This window comes from Sapajus apella, unplaced genomic scaffold, assembly GCF_009761245.1.
Source record: "Sapajus apella isolate SASKATOON/1434 unplaced genomic scaffold, GSC_monkey_1.0 scaffold159, whole genome shotgun sequence".
NCBI classification, from domain to species: domain Eukaryota; kingdom Metazoa; phylum Chordata; class Mammalia; order Primates; family Cebidae; genus Sapajus; species Sapajus apella.
This window is the reverse complement of record NW_022437099.1, coordinates 2,393,576-2,412,688: the sequence shown is the minus strand read 5'-3', so window position 1 is coordinate 2,412,688 and position 19,113 is coordinate 2,393,576. Positions and strand designations below refer to the sequence as shown.

Here is a 19,113-nt window from a genome sequence, read left to right as displayed (position 1 = left end):
ATCATCTCTCCTCTCTGAACTAGGTGGCAGTTCACTTTCACAATTTTTCAACTGGGCAAAAAGGACTTGAATATGGCCAGAGGAGGGCAGGCAGGAGGCCACACATGCAGGAATGTCCTGGTGTACAAGGCCATACTGGGCCGGAAGGCAGGCCTGGTTGAGGACACTCTGTTGTTGAGATGAAAATCCCCTGGGGGAAGAGAGGCGAATAGAGAAGGCATAAAAGAGTACAGCTAGGCATAATGTGCAGACACTGAGTCAATGAGACCCTCCTGCACTTCAGAGACAGGTCAGAGACACGGCCACAAGCCCCTCCTGTCCACATGCCCAGAGTTTAGAGACACCAAGGTCTCAGCGTCACCTGGAACCACTGAGAAGTTGTATCTTGATCTCCTTGACACTAGGACTTCAGAGATGCCAAGTTTCAAAAGAAGGTAAGCAAGGGGGATTCCTCCCACCACACTGGCAAAGATGAGGCACTCAATCAACACTCATTTTCCCCTCTCCCTTGCCGACCGAAAGTGACTGATAAGCACAGCAGAAATGAAAACAAGCCATGCTCGGAAAACGAGCAAATCCACGTGTAAATAAATGGGAACTACAGATCAAAGGCAGTCACACACTTGTCATTCTTGTTTCTTCCTCTCATGATATGGAAAGGCAGGTAGAAAGATCTCTTGAAGGTTGCTCCGAAGCCCGTGGGAGTGAATGTTCTGGTGGACCTGGGGTTCTGCTGACAGACGCTGGGCCACAAGGGGACAATGCCAGCACCAGGCTCCGTCACCTCTGTGCCACTCGTTAGTAGTCTGGTTGGTAGCCGCCAGGTACACAGCAAAGCACAGGTAGCCACCCAGGAGGAAGCTCAGGACCATAACAAAGCCCAGCATGAAGACAATCCGTGGAAAGGTCAGGAACAGGTACTAGGGGCAGAGAAACAGCAGTGCTGGACTGTGACATCCATGAGGGTGAATACCCGCCAACCCTGGTCCTGCCCAGCCACCAGCGCTGCTTCCTCAGCCCACCTACCTGTGTCCAAATGTGACAAACTGAACATAAACAGCTGACAAGCAGCCCAGGAATAATCCCAGTACATACAAGAGTTTCCTATGGGATGAATGAAGTGGTCACACGCAGGGAGAAGGGAAAGTTTACTCAGGAAATGTGCTATTCCAGTTAGCTAGCTATAAAAGAATGCAGACTTCATTCATCAAAACAAAATCCAGATGGACAAAAGAGATCAATGTCTTAAAACAAAATACAACCCCAAAAATAGATGTACAAGGATATTCATTGTATCACTGATTTTATCAGCCCCTCTTCCCAAAAGAAACAAGATTTTTCTTTTCTTTTTTTTTTTTTTAATAAAGAGAAACCGGGGCCAGGCAGGGTGGCTCACACTTGTAATCTCAGCACTTGAGGAAGCCAAGGTGAGCCGAACACTTGAGGTCAGGAGTTTGACACCAGCCTGGCCAACATGGCCTTCTCTACTAAAAATATAAAAATTAGCCAGGGGTGGTGGCACATGCCTGTAATCCCAGTTATTCAGGAGGCTGAGGCAGGAGAGTCGCTTGAACCTGGGCGGTGAAGGTTACAATGAGCTGAGACTGTGCTACTGCACTCTAGCCTAGGCAACACAGTGAGACTCCATCTCAAAAAATAAAAATAAAAAATAGGCCAAGCGTGGTGGCTCATGCCTGTAATCCCAGCACTTTGGGAGGCTGAGGTGGGTGAATCACGAGGTTGGGAGTTCAAGACCAGCCTGGCCAACATGGTGAAACCCCGTCTCTAAAGGTAAAATAAAATAAAAAATCAGTAGAAACAGGGTCTTGCGGCCAGGTGTGGTGGCTCATGCCTGTAATCCCAGCACTTTGGGACCCCGAGGCAGGCAGATCACCTGAGGTCAGGAGTTTGAGACCAGCCTGACCAACATGGAGAAACCCTGTCTCTACTAAGAATACAAAATTAGCTGGGCATGGTGGCCTGTAATCCCAACTACTGGGGAGGCTGAGGCAGGCTTCAATAAGCTGAGATCGCACCATTGCACTCCAGCCTGGGCAACGAGAGCAAAACTCCATCTTAAAAAAAAAAAGAAACAAAGAAAAAAACAGGGTCTTGCTCTGTTGCCCAGGCTGCTTTCAAACTCCTGGCCTCAAGTGATCTTCCCGCCTTCGCCTCCCAAATTGTTGGGATTACAGGTGTAAACCACCGTACCTTGTGAAGAAACAAGTTAACTGTCCATCCATCAGGAAGGGTAACACTCTGGGATGGTCACACAATGGGAAAAAAAGGAGCTATTAAAAATGATGTCAATTTCTATGTACTGACTCTGAAAAGATTTAATATATTGACTAATGAGAAAGGTGAGATGCAAGGATTACACTGTGATCTTGTTTGGGTAAAAACAAAACTGGCTGTGTCAGTGGTGTGTGACGACAGGAACAGGGCTGCTTAAAGTTTTCTAAGTTATTTTTGCAATAAGCAAAATGAAGAATTTAGAAAGTTTAATATTTTTGAAAGTGACAAGAGAACATTTAACAAAACTCTTGGAGGAGACTTTCTAGTTGAAGTTACAAAGAAGAGAGATTTGATGAGAAAGAATGTCTAAACTTTTCTATACCAAAAAAACCCCTAAAAACCTAAAACCCCATTCCCAAGATCCAAAAGAACCACAAACAGAAAACCAATATAACAAAAGACTGTCATTATTACATAAAAACTTCAAATCAAAAGTTATTCTGGACCAGTCATGCTGGCTCACACCTATAACCCCAGCACTTAGGGAGGCCAAGGTGGGGGCACTTGAGCTCAGGAGTTCCAGGTTATAGTGAGCTGTGATGATACCACTGCACTCCAGCCTAGGTGACAGAGTGAGACACTGTTTTTGAAAGAAAAAAAAAAGTTACCATACAACCCAGCAATTCCAGTCCTAGGTGAATTTACCCAAGAGAAGTAAAAACATATGTCCATACAAAAAACTTGAATGTTCATAGCAGTATTATTCAAAAATAGCCAAAAACTGAAAACACCAAAATGTCCATCAACTGATGAACAAATAAATAAAATTTGGTCTATCCATTCAATGGAACGCTATTCAGTCATTAAAAAAAAAAAAAAGAATCAAGTGAGGCCAGGTGCAGTGGTTCACACCTGTAATCCTAGCACTTTGGGAGGCCAAGGTGGGTGGATCACTTGAGGTCAGGAGTTAGAGATCAGCCTGGCCTACATGGTAAAACCCCGTCTCTGCTAAACATACAAAAATTAGCCAGGCATGGTGGCACATGCCTATAATTCCAGCTACTCAGGAGACTGAGGCAGGAGAATCACGTGAACCCGGGAGACAGAGGTTGCAGCGAGCCAAGATCACACCATTGCCCCCTCCAGCCTGGGCAACAAGAGCAAAACTCCATCTCAAAAAAAAAAACGGAGCCGGGTGTGATGGCTCACGCTTGTAACCCCAGCACTTTGGGAGGCTGAGGCGGGTAGATCACAAGGTCAGGAGTTCAAGACCAGCCTGGCCAACACAGTAAAACCCTGTCTCTCCTAAAAGTACAAAAATTAGCTGGGTGTGGTGGTGGGCGCCTGTATTCCCAGCTATTCGGGAGGCTGAGGCAGGAGAAACGCTTGAACCTGGGAGGCAGAGGGTGCAGTGAGCCGAGATCTCGCCACGGAACTCCAGCCTGGGTGACAGAGGAAGACTCTGTCTCAAAAACAAACAAAAAAAAGAATAAAGTAGATTCATGCTACAACATGAGTTAACCCTGAAAACCTTGTGCCACAATAAAGAACCCAGTGGAAAAGACCATATATTGCACGATTCCATTTACATGAAGGGTCCAGAAAACACCAATCCCTAAAGACAGAAAGTAGATTAGTGATTACCTGGGTCTGGGGGAGGAGGGAATGGGGAAAGTCTCCTTTTGCGGATGATGAAATGTTCTGATATTAGATAGTGGTAAGGGTTGCATTAACTCTGTGAATATACTCATACCACTGAATGGTATACTTTAAAGGGTGAATTTTATATGTGAATTTTTTTTTTTTTTTTTTTGAGACAGAGTTTTGCTCTTGTTGCCCAGACTGGAGTGCAGTGGCATAAACTTGGCTCACTGCAACCTCCGCCTCCTGGGTTCAAGCGATTCTCCTGCCTCAGCCTCCTAAGTATCTAGGTTTACAGATACCGACCACCATGCCTGGCTAATTTTGTTATATTTTTAGTAGAGACGGGGTTTCACCATGTTGGCCAGGCTAGTCTCCAACTCCTGACCTCAGGTGATCCGACCACCTTGGCCTCCCAAAGTGCTGGGATTACAGGCGAGTCACCACACCCAGCCCAATATGTGAATTTTTTTTTTTTTTTGAGACGGAGTTTCACTCATGTTACCCAGGCTGGAGTGCAATGGCGCGATCTCGGCTCACCACAACCTCCGCCTCCTGGGTTCAGGCAATTCTCCTGCCTCAGCCTCCTGAGTAGCTGGGATTACACGCACGCACCACCATGCCCAGCTAATTTTTTGTATTTTTAGTAGAGACGGGGTTTCACCATGTTGACCAGGATGGTCTTGATCTCTTGACCTCATGATCTGCCTGCCTCGGCCTCCCAAAGTGCTGGGATTACAGGCGTGAGCCACCGCGCCCGGCCCAATATGTGAATTTTATACCAGTTTAGAAAAAGAAAATACTTAATGGCCGGGCACAGTGGCTCACACCTGTAATCCCAGCACTTTGGGAGGCCAAGGCAGGCAGATCACGAGGTCAGGAGTTCAAGACAAGCCTGGCCAATATGGTAAAACCCTGTCTCTACTAAAAATACAAAAATGAGCTGGGCATGGTGGTGCACGCCTATAGTCCCAGCTACTCAGGAGGCTGAGGCAGAAGAATTGTTTAAACCCAGGAGGCAGAGGTTGCAGTGAGCCGAGACTGTATCAATGCACTCCAGCCTGGGTGACAGAGCAAGACTCTATCTCAGAAAAAAAAAAAAAAAAAAGAAAAAGGAAAAACTTCATGTTTGTTAGTTTTGGAGACAGGGTCTTGCTCTGTCACCCAGGCTGCAGTGCAGTGGCGAGATCTCAGCTCACTGAAACCTCTGCCTCCTGGCTTCAAGCGATTCTTGTGCCTTAGCCTCCCGAGTAGCTGGAACTGCAGGCACATGCCACCACACTCGGCTAATCTGCTGTATTTTAGCAGAGACAGGGTTTCACCATGTTGGCCAGGCTGGTCTCAAACTCTGAGCCCAGGCAATCTGCCTGCCTTGGCCTCTCAAAGTACTAGGATTACAGGCATGAGCCACTGTGCCCAACCCCAGCTCATTTTTGTATTTTTTTTTTTTTTTTGAGACCGAGTTTCGCTCTTGTTACCCAGGCTGGAGTGCAATGGCGCGATCTCGGCTCACCGTAACCTCCGCCTCCTGGGTTCAGGCAATTCTCCTGCCTCAGCCTCCTGAGTAGCTGGGATTACAGGCATGCACCACCATGCCCAGCTAATTTTTTGTATTTTTAGTAGAGACGGGGTTTCACCATGTTGACCAGGATGGTCTCGATCTCTTGACCTCGTGATCCACCCGCCTCGGCCTCCCAAAGTGCTGGGATTACAGGCTTGAGCCACCGTGCCCGGCCTCATTTTTGTATTTTTTGTAGACAGGTTGGGTGTTGCCCAAGCTGGTCCTTAACTCCTGGCCTCATGTGATCCTCCCACCTCGGCCTTCAAAAGTGCTGGCATCACAGGCATGAGCCACCATGCCCCACCTAAGTTCATGCTTTTACTGGGAAAATAAATGACCTTTTTGCAACTCTGAAACTTGAAGTCAGAAACCTACAGCATAATTACCTGAATAAGAAAGACCGTGTCCATAGTGTGGAGGTGTCCAAAGTCATCAATGTAAGTCTCCTGGTATAGGTCTGACATCACTACCAAGTGGACCAGAAAAGCGGTGCTCACAATGGCAACAGTGGCAGCCGAGGCCGTCAAGGTCAGGAGGTAGATGAGGAAGTACCTGATATTCCAGGCTCCGATGCAGTTGTTCACCCAAACACAGTGATGGTCAAAACGGTGCACACACCAGTTACACACACCTGCACAAAAATGAGGGGAAAAGTGCTGGGATGGTGCCTGATGAGACAAGGAAACCGCACACCTGCTGAGATTTTCACAATCTGACCACTGGATGTATGATCGGGGGAAATGGCAGCTGCTTAGTTCCAAACTAAGCTTTTGGAACTGCAGTGTCCAGTACAGGAGCCACCAGCCAAATGTGGGTATTGAGCACTTGCAATCTGACTACAAAAAACATCTGAGGTAGTGGTAGCATACACCCGTGGTCCCAGCTATGTAGAGACTAGGCAGGAGGATCGCTTGGGCACGGGAGATCAAGGCTGCAGTGAACTATAATCGTACCACTGCACTCTAGCCTGGGTAACAGAGTGACACCCTATCTCAAAAAAAAAAAAAAACAGAAAATGGAAAGGACATTTTGTCGGTTGACAAATTTACAGTTGTGTTTTACTACAATACTCCTTTGAATTCAGTGTGAACATGGAGGCAACACAAAGTTAGTGAATTTACTTCACTTGGACAGACATAATTTTAAAGCTGATGTTTCTGCTTTAAAGTCAATTCTTCTGATTAAGATGAAGCATTATGTCAATGTAGACATGGATGGTAAAGGACAATGATTCTTGTGTTACCAAATTCAGATATTGGAAAACTTTTAAGAATTTCTGGATGCAGGTTGCATATGTGGGTCTACCTTTTCAACTGCACATTAAATCTAAATACACATTTTATTAAATCTAAATTCTAAAACGAAAATTTGGTGTCCAAATCAAGATATGTTGTAAATATAAAATACATACCAAATTTTAAAGGCTTAGTATGGAAAGCAGAATATAAACAATCTCATGAAGAATTTTTTACGCCGGGCGCGGTGGCTCACGCCTGTAATCCCAGCACTTTGGGAGGCCGAGGCGGGTGGATCACGAGGTCAAGAGATCGAGACCATCCTGGTCAACATGGTGAAACCCCGTCTCTACTGAAAATACAAAAAATTAGCTGGGCATGGTGGCGCGTGCCTGTAATCCCAGCTACTAAGGAGGCTGAGGCAGGGGAATTGCCTGAACCCAGGAGGCGGAGGTGGTTGCGGTGTGCCGAGATCGCGCCATTGCACTCCAGCCTGGGTAACAAGAGTGAAACTCCATCTCAAAAAAAAAAAAAAAAGAATTTTTTACACTGATTACATGTTAAAATGGTATTTTACATATGTTAGGTTAAATAAAACCCTGATTAAAACTGTCTCCAAGCACAGCTACATTTTGAAAAATATTTTTTTTGTTTTTGTGCCCACAGAAAAGAGAAAAAAATAAATAAATAAAAGAAAAATATTTTTAAAAATTGTTTCTTTTCATGGCTTTTTTTTTGAGACAGAGTCTCGCTCTGTTGCTGAGGCTGGAGTGCGGCAGTTAAATCATAGCTTACTGCAGCCTCGATCTCCTGGGCTCAAGCAATCCTCCCGCCTCAGCCTCTCAAGTAGCTAGGACTACAGACACATGCCACCATGCCCACTAACTTTTGTATTTTTTGTAAAGGTGGGGTTTCCCCAAGCTGCCAGGCTGGTTTTGAACTCCTAGGCTCAAGAGATCAGCCTGCCTCCCAAAGTACTGGGATTCCAGGCATGAGCCGCTGTGCCCTGTCATATTCTATTTTTGTTAGACAGCACTGGTCTAGAATTTTGTGCCCTCCCAGAAGACTAGGCTTTGCAGGATTGAAATCTGCAAACACAACATCCCACAGAAACATCTTGTGGGCAGCACGTCCTGCCCTATGGTAAGGGAAGGGCTGTTATGCCCAGGGATGAGAACTGTCTACTACATAAGAACACAAACCCTGACCCTCATTCATCTGAAAGAAACCATTATCTCAACTCTATAAGTAGTGGCTACACCATGTCTGGGGGTGAACTATAGATTCAGGAAACATTCCTTCACAGACAAAGCCTACACATGTGCTGTTGGGGGTGCTGCTGGAGCCAAGAGAGCCACACTCACTGCAGTGCTTGGATCGAGCTGGTTTCCTTAAATCACAAGTAGAGCACCTCACGTTCTTCGGGAACATCACTTCATCAAATTCATAAACATGAAGAAATAATAACTCATTTGCTTTTGTTATAATGCCTGGAAAAAGTAAGGACATATGTCAGTTTCATGTAATATGGTGCAGCAGATGGTCACAAAACCCATCCTGATAAAACACAATTGAAATCTTTAATATCTTTTTTTGAGATGGAGTTTCACTCTTGTTGCCCAAACTAGAGTGCAATGGCGCAATCTCGGCTCACTGCAACCTCCGCCTCCTGGGTTCAAGCAATTCTCCTGCCTCAGCCTCCCAAGTAGCTGGGATTACAGGCACGCACCACCACGCTCAGCCAATTTTTTGTATTTTTAGTAGAAACAGGGTTTCACCATGTTGGCCAGGCTGGTCTCAAACTCCTAACCTCAGGTGATGCACCCACCTTGGCCTCCCAAAGTGCTGGGATTACGTGTGAGCCACTGTGCCCAGCCACTATCTTTAATATCTTAAGCAATTACTTATTTTTTTTTTTTCTGGACACAGAGTCTCACTTTGTTGCCCAGGCTGAAGTGCAGTGGAATAATCTCGGCTCACTGCAACCTCCACCTCCTAGGTTCAAGCAATTCTCTCAGAGTAGTAGCTAGGATTACAGGTGTGTGTTACCACGCCTGGCTAATTTTTGTATTTTTAAATTTTTTTAGTAGAGATGGGGTTTTACCATGTTGGCCAGGCTGGTCTCAAACTCCCAACCTCAGGTGAACCTCCCACCTCAGCCTCCCAAAGTGCTGGGATTACAAGTGTGAGCCACCGCACCCAGCCAAGCAATTCATTTTGAGTAATGGCTTTACTGAGACATAACTCATTAACCTAATTCACCCATTTAAAGTGTAGAATTCAGCACAATCATAAGCGAAGTGTACAAGGCCACTCCTTGTTTTCAGCACTATTAGTAAGACAGTGGAGCTGTCGCCCTGCCTCAACTTACCAGGATTGGTTACACAAGTGAGAGTGAATGAAAACACGTTTATAATTAGCAGCAGATAGGGCAGAAGGAGGTAATACAAGGAGAACTCTAGCTCTTGACAGTAGCCAAATACTTCCCAGGTGTATTCAGTATAAACCATCCCTTGCAGGACCAGGTGCAGGACAATGAAGGTGTGGTTTCTGAAAGGAAACAGGCATATGGCTTGTTCATGGGGGATTCTACTTGAAGAAATCATAAAATACTAAATAAAGTAACTAAGGGCCAACCACTTCCTTTGGGCTTGAGATAATAGTAAGAATTACACAGAAAACCATGTAAGGCCGGGCACGGTGGCTCACACCTTGGGAGCACTTTGGGAGGCCAAGGCAGGCAGATCACGAGGTCAAGAGATTAAGATCATCCTCTGGCCAACATGGTGAAACTCCATCTCTACTAAAAATACAAAAATTTAGCTGGGCCTTGTGGCATGCACCTGTAGTCCCAGCTACTCAGGAAGCTGAGGCAGGAGAATCACTTGAACCCAAGAGGCAGAGGTTGCAGTGAGCCAAGATCACACCACTGCATTCCAGCCTGGGCAACAGAGTGAGACTCTGTCTCAAAAAAAAGAAAACCATGTGAAACATTCTGCATGTATTTAACAGAAACACATGTCGGTATTTTCCCAATCTTTAAATATCACTATTTAAAAGCAGACAAGTTAAAACCACAGTCTCAAAAGTCTCAGTCTCAAAAGTAGAGGTTTCCAACTCAGGACTCATGATTCTTTCCGGCATTCTTTCTCTCAGCATGCTGGAAACCACAAGGAGCTTCCTGAAGCTAGAGGATCACAACAATTAATAAATCAGAAAAGAGGAGGATATTTAAACTCTGAAATATAAATACCTTGTATGGAAAAGGTAATGAAGCAATCTGTGCATGGCTCTCTGAAGACATTCTGGAATTATACAGGAAAATATCTGAAAAGCAAAGAGAAAGACTCAATTTCATTTCTCATTTCTTCTCCCAAACGAATCAGACACTCCACATACAGCTGGCAATAGGGGTGATAGCAAGTTGTTTCCGTATATGAGTAAAGAAGTGGTTCAGATGCTCTTTCCCCAGCCTGGGTTCAATCCCAGGTTCCAGTGTCCACACACAGATCACTGGGCATTAGCCCAGGTCCCTCCCAAGTCCACACCTTTCCATGGGTTGCTTGCCCCAGTTTTGCTCACTTTGATCCCTGAAGGAGGGGGCCAGCCGATGCTGAGCTTTCTGCTCATACATCCCCCAGAGTCACCCATCAAGCCCCCCAGGTGGACACTGCTCACATCCATGCCCAATCACAAGCATTTAATCCGGAGGAAATCAGTCCAAGCAACCTCTTCTCTCAAAGCACCACCACAAGAGGACTTTCAGGCCGGGCGCAGTGGCTCAAGCCTGTAATCCCAGCACTTTGGGAGGCCGAGGCAGGTGGATCACGAGGTCAAGAGATCGAGACCATCCTGGTCAACACGGTGAAACCCTGTCTCTACTAAAAATACAAAAAATTAGCTGGGCATGGTGGCGTGTGCCTGTAATCCCAGCTACTCAGGAGGCTGAGGCAGGAGAATTGCCTGAACCCAGGAGGCGGAGGTTACGGTGAGCCAAGATCGCGCCATTGCACTCCAGCCTGGGTAACAAGAGCGAAACTCCGTCCCAAAAAAAAAAAAAAAAAAAAAAAGAGGACTTTCAGCAGGAACAAAAAACACAGACAGAGGCTGTGGAATGTTCCATAACAACTGCCATCAATGAAATCAATCAATCAATCAATAAAGTTAAATGGCATCTTTGTTGTTGTTGAAACAGGGTCTCACTCTATAGTCCAGACTGGAGGGCAGCAGCATGATCGTAGCTCACTGCAACTTCAAACTCCTGGCTTAAGGGATCCTCCTGCCTCAGCTTCCTGGGTAGCTGAAATTACAGGTGTGAGTCACTGCATCCGGCCTGGCATCTCTTTTTTGTCCTGTAGTGAACCCGGTGAGTCTCTTAGACTAGTACAGTAGTCAAACTCCAGTGGTATCCAAGGATCATCCTCACCTGTGCTCCTCCCCTGACCAGGCCCTTCGAGCAATGGGTTTTTGAGCAGGTGCAGATCAGAACCAGACCCATCAGCACCGAAGCTAGATAGAACAAGAAGAGGACCAGAAAGTCCATCCTGGGGCTACAAAGGAACAGAAAGAGTGTGACTATCTACTACTGAAAGGTCTCTTCCATGGCACATATTCTCAGACGTCAACTCCCAAAAGGCTACCAAAACAGAATTCATCTAGATTTTAATGACATCTCAAAGCAAAAAGCAGAAAAACAAACAGAATTCACCAATCCTTAGGCACACACAACAGAGGACTGCTGCCTCTCTGTGGGGCCTCCCAAATGATACTGAGCTCCCTCCATCAAGATAAAATTCTGGGCCAGGTGCAATAGCTCATGCCTGTAATCTCAGCACTTTGGGAGGCCGAGGTGCACAGATCGCTTGAGCTCAGGAGTTCAAGACCACTCTGGGAAACACAGTGAGACCCTGTCTCAATTTAAAAAAAAAAAAGATATACGTTCATACATATCTTTTTTTTTTTTTTTTTAACAGTTTCACTCTTGTTGCCCAGGCTGGAGTGCAGTGGCATGATCTCAGCTCACTGCAACCTCTGCCTCCCAGGTTCAAACAATTCTCCTGCCTCAGCCTCCCTAGAAGCTGGGATTACAGGTGTGCACCACACACCTGGCTAATTTTTGTATTTTTAGTAAAGATGAGGTTTCACCACATTGGCCAGGCTGGTCTCAAACTCCTGACCTCAGGTGATCTGCCTACCTCAGCCTCCCAAAGTGCTGGGATTACAGGCGTGAGCCACCAGCCCCAGTGCAAGATAAAAATATCACTCTAACTCTGTGGCCTGCCTTTGGGGCATCTCCAACCTGGTAACCCAAAATAAAGTAAGAAAGAAAATGTATCCACCTTCCTTGCCTCCAGGCACAAATCATTCTTTTACTTCCTTAAATATTCACAAAGATACAGGAGGTGCTCCAAAGAATCTTCTGACAATGCCTTGAGAACAAGCATCTCCTACAGGCAGTGAGGAGCCCTGCACCCAGAATCAGGCATCCTGTCCTAAGAAGCATCCCTCCAGGACACTGTCCACAACCATCAGGGATCACCCTCTGAAACCAGAGTCAACACACAGGCCTGAGTTAAGAAATTGGAAAGTGGATACTGTGTTAAGATACTGGATACCGGGGCTGGGCACGGTGGCACGTTGGGAGGCCAAGGCGGGCAGATCACAAGGTCAGGAGTTTGAAACAAGCCTGACCAACATGGTGAAACCCTGTCTCTACTAAAAATACAAAATTAGCTGGGCATGGTGGTGCGCGCTTGTAATCCCAGCTATTCAGGAGGCTGAGGCAGGAGAACTGCTTGAACTCTCAAGGCGGAGGTTGCAGTGAGCCGAGATCACGCCACCACATTCCAGCCTGTGTGACAGAGCGAGACTTTGTCTCAAAAAAAAAAAAAAAAAATACTGGATACTGGAATTTTTTTCCCCAGGTTAGTGGTTTAAAAAAAAAAAAAATTGAAAAGAAAAAAAAGGTACTGGAACTGGCTGACCATAGTGGCTTGTGCGTATAATCCCAGCACTTTGGAAGACTGAGGTGGGAGGATCACTTGAACCCAGGAGTTCAAGACCGGCCTGGGCAACATAGTGAGACCCCATCTCTACAAAAAATACAAAAATTAGCCGTATGTGGTTGTGCATGCCTTTGGTCCCCAATACATAGGAGGCTGAGGCGGGAGGACTGCTTGAGCACAGGAATTCAAGCCTGGGCAACAGCGTGAGACCCTGTCTCAAAAACAAACAAACAAAAATATCAGAACTGGTTACTTTTGATCTTAGCAGATATGATTCTGGGCTGGAAATACAAGTGAGATAACCAAACAAGAAACTATTCATGACATGACAGGGTTAAGAGCAAACAAACTGCAGCAATGCTCACAGCGTGATTCAGGGTGCCCAGCCTACATTTCTCTTGGATAATTTTCAGCCAGCAGCTCTGGCATTCCTCCTCCCCACATTCACAGATAATTCAAACAGCAGCTCCTCTGGGGCAGCACTCTGAGCGTGGCACAACCCGTAGCTGCCAGACACGGTTCTTCCAGAGCTTGGATCTGGCTACAGAGACACGTCAATTCAACACCCACATAAGACAAGAGTAGCAGTCAAAGGCAGATACATTGTGGAAAAGAATTTGGAAGTAGGGGATGTTCAGCACCCCCAGCATGAAGGGGTAAGACTTTGGGAGAAATGGCACAGGCTCAGTTGCTCAGGCCTGCTCCCAAATCTTTGGGAGGCCAAGGCAGGAGGATCACATGAGGCCAAGAGTTCGAGACCAGCCTAGGCAACATAGTGAGACCACCGTCCCTACATTAAAATTTAAAAACCAGCAGGGCGTGGTAGCGCGCCTGTGGTCCCCGCTACTTGGGAGGCTGAGGTGTGAGGATCGCTTGGGCCCAGGAGGTCCAGGCTGCAATGAGCTGTGATCCTGCCACTGCCCTCCAGCTTGGGCCACAGAGCAGCACCCCATAAATAATAAAATAGGCCCGGCGTGGTGGCCCACTCCTTTAATCCTAGCACTCTGGGAGGCCCAGGCGGATGGACCACCTGAGGTCAGGAGTTCGTGACCAGCCTGACCAATATGGTTAAACCCCATCCCTACTAAATACAAAAAAATTAGTCGGGCGTGATGGCACATGCCTGTAATCCTAGCTACTCGGGTGGAATCGCTTGAACTCCGAAGGCGGTTGCAGTGAGCCGAGATCACGCCATCGCACTCCAGCCTGGGCAACAAGAGCGAAGCTCCGTCTCAAATAATAATAATAATAATAATAAAGACTTTGAAAGAAAGAGCTGGTTGGGAAGAAATAAGCCAAGCCTTGGGTCCTCCCTGTCCCTCCCCACTAGGGCCTCCCGAAGCTGCCCCGATCAAGGCACCTCCTGGACGGGCCTGGCCGGAGCTTTCCCTGCAGACTGGAGCCTGGTAGAGGAACGCGGAGTGCAGCAGGCTCGGAAGGGACAACAGGCCGCCCGGGACTCGGGGGAGGTGGGGGTGGGACGGCGGCCCCACACATAAGAGGGTAAGGGAGGGTCAGGGGAGGAGACCGACGATCATGGGACAGCATAAACTTCAGACAGCTCCGCGGAGGCGGCCTTACCGCCAGCCTCTGCCAACCCGCAGGCGCTCGGCTCCGGCGCCTCCTGGGCGCGCCACCAGACTTCCTGCGAGCCCGTGACGTCAGCGAGGCGCCCTTGCGAGGCCGACTTCCGGCGGAAGCGCGCGAGGGCTGCCGCGAGTTGCAGTGCTGGACTTGCGGTGACCTCCCCGGTGTCCTCGCAGCCAGCCTGGGGACCTCCGTGGCCGGGTGTAACCGCTGGGAAGTGCGATTTTATTTTATTTATTTTATTACTTTTTTTTTTTAATTATGTATTCATTCATTCAAAAACAGCCTCGCTCTGTCGCCCAAGCTGGAGTGCAATGGCGCTATCATAGCTCACTGCCTCAGCCTCTCACGTAGCTGGGACCACAGGTACATGCCATTACACCCGTCTAATTTTTATTTTTTGTAGAGACGGGGATCACCCTATGTTGCCCAAGCTGATCTCGAAACTCCTGGGCTCAAGCGGTCCTCCCACCTCGACCTCCCAAAGTGTTGAGATTACAGGCGTGAGTCCCTGAACTGGGCTGAAAATGGGATTTTAGAGCAGTATTGCCAGGAGACTTACAGGAGGACCGACCTGGGCCTGGTGGGGGTGGCAACGCTGGGGCTGTGACGGACTAAGCTGCCCTGCGGCCTGGGCAGAGCCCAGTCATGTCCCAGCTCAGCCAAGCAGGGGGATCCGGGTGGCCCAGGGCAGTCACACTTAGGGGGCTGTGAAACTGTGTCTGCGTGGTGGACAGAGTTTGCTTCCAGCCACCGACACTGTTGGGATCTAGCTGAACAGTCCCAGCATCTTCCGTTGCAGAAGCGGCAGAAAGTACAATGTGTACCCATCAGTCAGATTCCGCTCAACGTGTGTCCTTGCTCCCGATGACAAGGACACCTTGCTCTGTACAGCCCTGAATATCCTCTCCCTGGGGCAGTGAAAATGCTTGACCACAAACCTTGAGGATAAAAGGGAAGGCTGTTTGATGCTAGGCAGGCTTGGGGTAACAAGAGCTGCTTCCAAACATAGCCCTAAGAAGGCCCTGTGGGGCGTCCTTTGCTCTGACCGTCTCTGAATCAGCTGAAGCCAGGGTCTATTCTTGATGCCTCTGAAGGCCTGAGCCAGGCCTGTCCTCCTTTGAGGGGAAATGTCTGATCTCCAAACACTGGGCTTAAAACTCTTCTCTTTTCCTGTCTCTTTGCTACAGCTTCTTGATGTCTTGTCTTTTCCTTTTTTAAAAAACTGCTTACCAACAGGAAGCCTTCTCCTACTATGCACATTGTATCCAAGGTCTTCATACATTTATGGACACAGAATTGAAAAAGCAAGGCTCATGCCTGTAATCCCAGCACTTTAGGAGGCCAAGGTGAGAGGATCGCTTGAGCCCAGGAGTTTGAGAACAGCCTGAGCAACATATGGAGACCTTGTATCTACAAAAAATTTAAAAATTAGCCGGGTGTGGCATGCATATGTGGTTCCAGCTTCTTGGGGGGCTGAGGTGGGAGCATTCTTTGAGCCCGGGGGATCAAGGCTGCAGTGGATCACACCACTGCACTCCAGCCTGGGCAACAGAACAAGACCCTGTTTCAAAAAAAAGATGAATCTCTTGGCAGTTAGTCAGTTCCTGAAACCTAGGTATGTTTGATTTTTAGCTTCTTTAAAACCTCCAAGTGCAAACCTTGATATCTGCATTTTATAAATAGCGTAGGAGAATAGAGAGTAAGCTTAAAACCAAAAACTTAATTCAGTGTGATCAAAAGGATTGCACTGATTATGACACATGGAGCAAATAATTCCTCTTTGGAGTGTTGCTAACCCCTCCTGTCAGCTCCTGAAACTGGACCTGCAGTATCAGTTTTTTACCTGCTGCGAGATCAGTTGACAGGATCAACCAGCTTTACACCACCATCTCTTGTCCCCAAGGGAATGATGGATGTATACTTTGGAAATAGGATACAGGACTTCGTAGCTACTCTTGCAAAAGGCACATTACACATGATGCTTCTTTACAATTAGTGATTTATTGGCCATGAGGAATTTTGCCATGGAGAAATTAAGAAGAAAAGGAACATAAAAGTATTTCTGAGCTGGGCACGGTGGTTCACGGCTGTTCCCAGGAGGGAGTCTCCCTTGAAGCCAGGAGTTTAAGACAAGGCTGAGTAACCTAATAAGACCTTGCTGCTACAAAAATTTTAAAATTAGTTAGGTGTGGTGGTGTACAACTGCATTCTCAGCTACTTGGGGAGGCTGAGGCAGGAGGATTGCTTGAGCCCAGGAATTTGAGGCTTTAGTGAACCATGATTCTGCCATTGCATTCCAGCCTGGGCAATAGAGCAAGACCTTGTCTCAAAAAAAAAAAAAAAAAAAAAGGACTGGGTCTGTGTTGGCTTACCATTATATCGGTAGTAACTATTTTAGCACCTAGCTCATGGTAGATGCCCAAAAAAAAGGTACCAACTGAATGAAAGAAAAGGATAAATTATATCAGAAGGAAATATACATCCTTGTTCTCACCCAAGAAAAATTCCTGTGGCCAGCAGGTGGGGCCTGTCTTGGAGTATAATCTATGGGTTCCCAGTTTACACCCAAATTTCCACTTTGCCTTTGCTACTGTGATTGCTGCTCCCGCCTTTTGAGATAGAGTCTTGCTCTGTTACTCAGGCTGGAGTGCAGTGGCGTGGTCTCCGGTAACGGCAACCTCTGCCTCCTAGGTTCAAGTGATCTCCTGCCTCAGCCTCCTGGGTACCTGGGACTGCAGGTGTGTGCCACCACACCCAGCTAGTTTTTGTAGTTTTAGTAAAGACAGGGTTTCGCTGTGTTGGCCAGGCTAGTCTTGAACCTCTGACCTCGCCTGCCTCGGCCTCCCAAAGTGCAGGGATTACAGGCGTGAGCTACAAGGCCCAGCCTTCAAACTAGATTAAACAAAAGAGACATCTTGGTCCCTGCCACTGGAATGTCCAGAGATGATGCTGGCCCCAGGAATAACTTGAACCAGCAGCTCAGTGACATAATCGAGAACCAATGTTCTTTTTGTCCCTCACTCTGTGACTGGAAGATTGGCTTCATCTGAAAACCAGCTTTCCTCCTGATTATGTGATGGTCACCAGCCATAGCTGGGGCTTCATGCTTCCGCATGCACAGCCAATGAAGGGAGAGTAGGGAGGTCTCCCTTGAGGTCCAAGTAGGAATACTGACATTCAGTGTGATTGAGTTGGCTTGGGTCATAGACTCACCCTTAACCATGATGCCACCAGGAAAATGGAATGTTTCCTTTGTCTTGGGTAAAACAAGTCCTCCTGCTGAAGCTACAGAGGATCATTTTTCCCCAAAGCACGAGTTGCTCAGGGGAGGGGTTGGATTCTCGAAGGGAAGTGTATGCACTGCTAGGAAGGTGCGTGGATGCTGGCCAGGTAGCCAGTTAACCAGTGGGCATCTAATAAGTGATATCTGGAATGATGCAAGGAATATGTCAAAAATGCCTCTTCAAATTAAGATTCAACCCAGGGCCGGGGGCGTTGGCTTATGCCTGTAATCCCAGCACTTTGGGAGGCTAAGGTGGGTGGATCACCTGAGGTCAGGAGTTTGAGACCAGCCTGGCCAATATGGTAAAATCCCGTCTCTACTAAAAATACAAAAAATTAGTCGAGTGTGTTGGCAGGTGCCTGTAATCCCAGCCACTCGGGAGGCTGAGGCAGGAGAATTGCTTGAACTGGGGAGGAAGAAGTTGCAGTGAGCTGAGGTTGCACCACTGCACTCCAGCCTGAGCGACAGAATGATACTCCATCTCAAAAAAAAAAAAAAAAAATTCAACCCAGGATGAATGAAGGTGGAAGAGTGAGAACATGGGATGCTTGGGGCATGGCAGGAATTTTGATAGGTGTCCTTCATTTCCCAGACTCAGACAAATCTATTAATACAATTCCTTCCTGGCAGCTGTCTCCTGGTGCAGATTCAAGGGAATGTGTATGCAAAGGAAGGAGAAGGAAATTTTAGCCACAAAGCAAAGCTGCAGTTACAGTTGTGCAAGGTCACTCAGAACGGATGCAATTCCTTAGGAAAAGCAAGAGTGTATAAGGAGAGAAGAGGCTGAGACTCTCCAACTTCCAGGACCAACAGAAGAGCTGGCAAAGAAAGCCAAGTGAGGATGTTCATAGGCGTAGGAGGAGGCTGGGCACTGCGCCTCACACCTATAATCCCAGCACTTTCAGAGGCTGAGTCTGGAGGACTGCTTGGGGCCAGGAGTTTGAAACCAGCCTGGACAACATAGTAAGACCCTATTTCTACAAAAAAATTTAAAAATTAGCCAGGCATGTAGTTCCAGCTACACAGGAAACCAAGGTGGGAGGATCACCAGAGCCCAGGAGGTCAAGCCTGCATTGAGCTATGATTGCACCACTGCACTGTAGCCTGGGCGACAGGACAAGACCTTGCATCTTGGCCAGGTGTGGTGCTTACGCCTGTAATCCCAGCACTTTGGGAGGCTAAGGTGGGTGGATCATGAGGTCAAGAGATTGAGACCATCCTGGCCAACATGGTGAAAACCTGTATTTTTGTTTTGTACTAAAAGTACAAAAGAAAGCTAGGCGTGGTGGCATGCACCGGTAGTTCGAACTACTTGGGAGGCTGAGGCAGGAGAATCAACTGAACCTGGGACTCAGAGGTTGCAGTGAGCTGAGGTCATGCCACTGCACTTCAGCCTGGCAACAGAGTGAGACTCTCTCTCTCAAAAAAAAAAAAAAAACTCGAATCTTAAAAAAAATTTTTTTTGGCCAGGCACATAGCTCACGCCTGTAATCCTGCACTTTGGGAGGCTGAGGCAAGCAGATTGTCTTAGGTCAGGAGATCAAAATGAACTTGGCCAACATC

General features: G+C 47.2%; 1 protein-coding gene across 6 annotated transcripts; it reads right to left on the bottom strand.

Moving 5' to 3' along the window:
* Positions 1 to 245: 245 nt before the first annotated feature.
* On the bottom strand, positions 246 to 14,346 carry ZDHHC4 (zinc finger DHHC-type palmitoyltransferase 4). Of its 6 annotated transcripts, none has more exons than XM_032266464.1 (9): positions 14,259 to 14,346; positions 13,043 to 13,218; positions 11,099 to 11,222; positions 9,926 to 9,999; positions 9,044 to 9,222; positions 8,037 to 8,162; positions 5,824 to 6,068; positions 1,027 to 1,104; positions 246 to 920 (listed from the first exon to the last, which is right to left on the bottom strand). In XM_032266464.1, exons 3-9 carry the CDS (start codon positions 11,213 to 11,215, stop codon positions 627 to 629), a joined length of 1,113 nt encoding a protein of 370 aa, XP_032122355.1. In that variant the 5' UTR covers positions 11,216 to 11,222; positions 13,043 to 13,218; positions 14,259 to 14,346; the 3' UTR covers positions 246 to 626. The 6 variants fall into 6 exon arrangements, with proteins under 6 accessions (XP_032122355.1, XP_032122356.1, XP_032122357.1 ...); XM_032266465.1 differs by having other exon boundaries at positions 14,038 to 14,270; XM_032266466.1 differs by lacking the exon at positions 13,043 to 13,218.
* Positions 14,347 to 19,113: the final 4,767 nt, after the last annotated feature.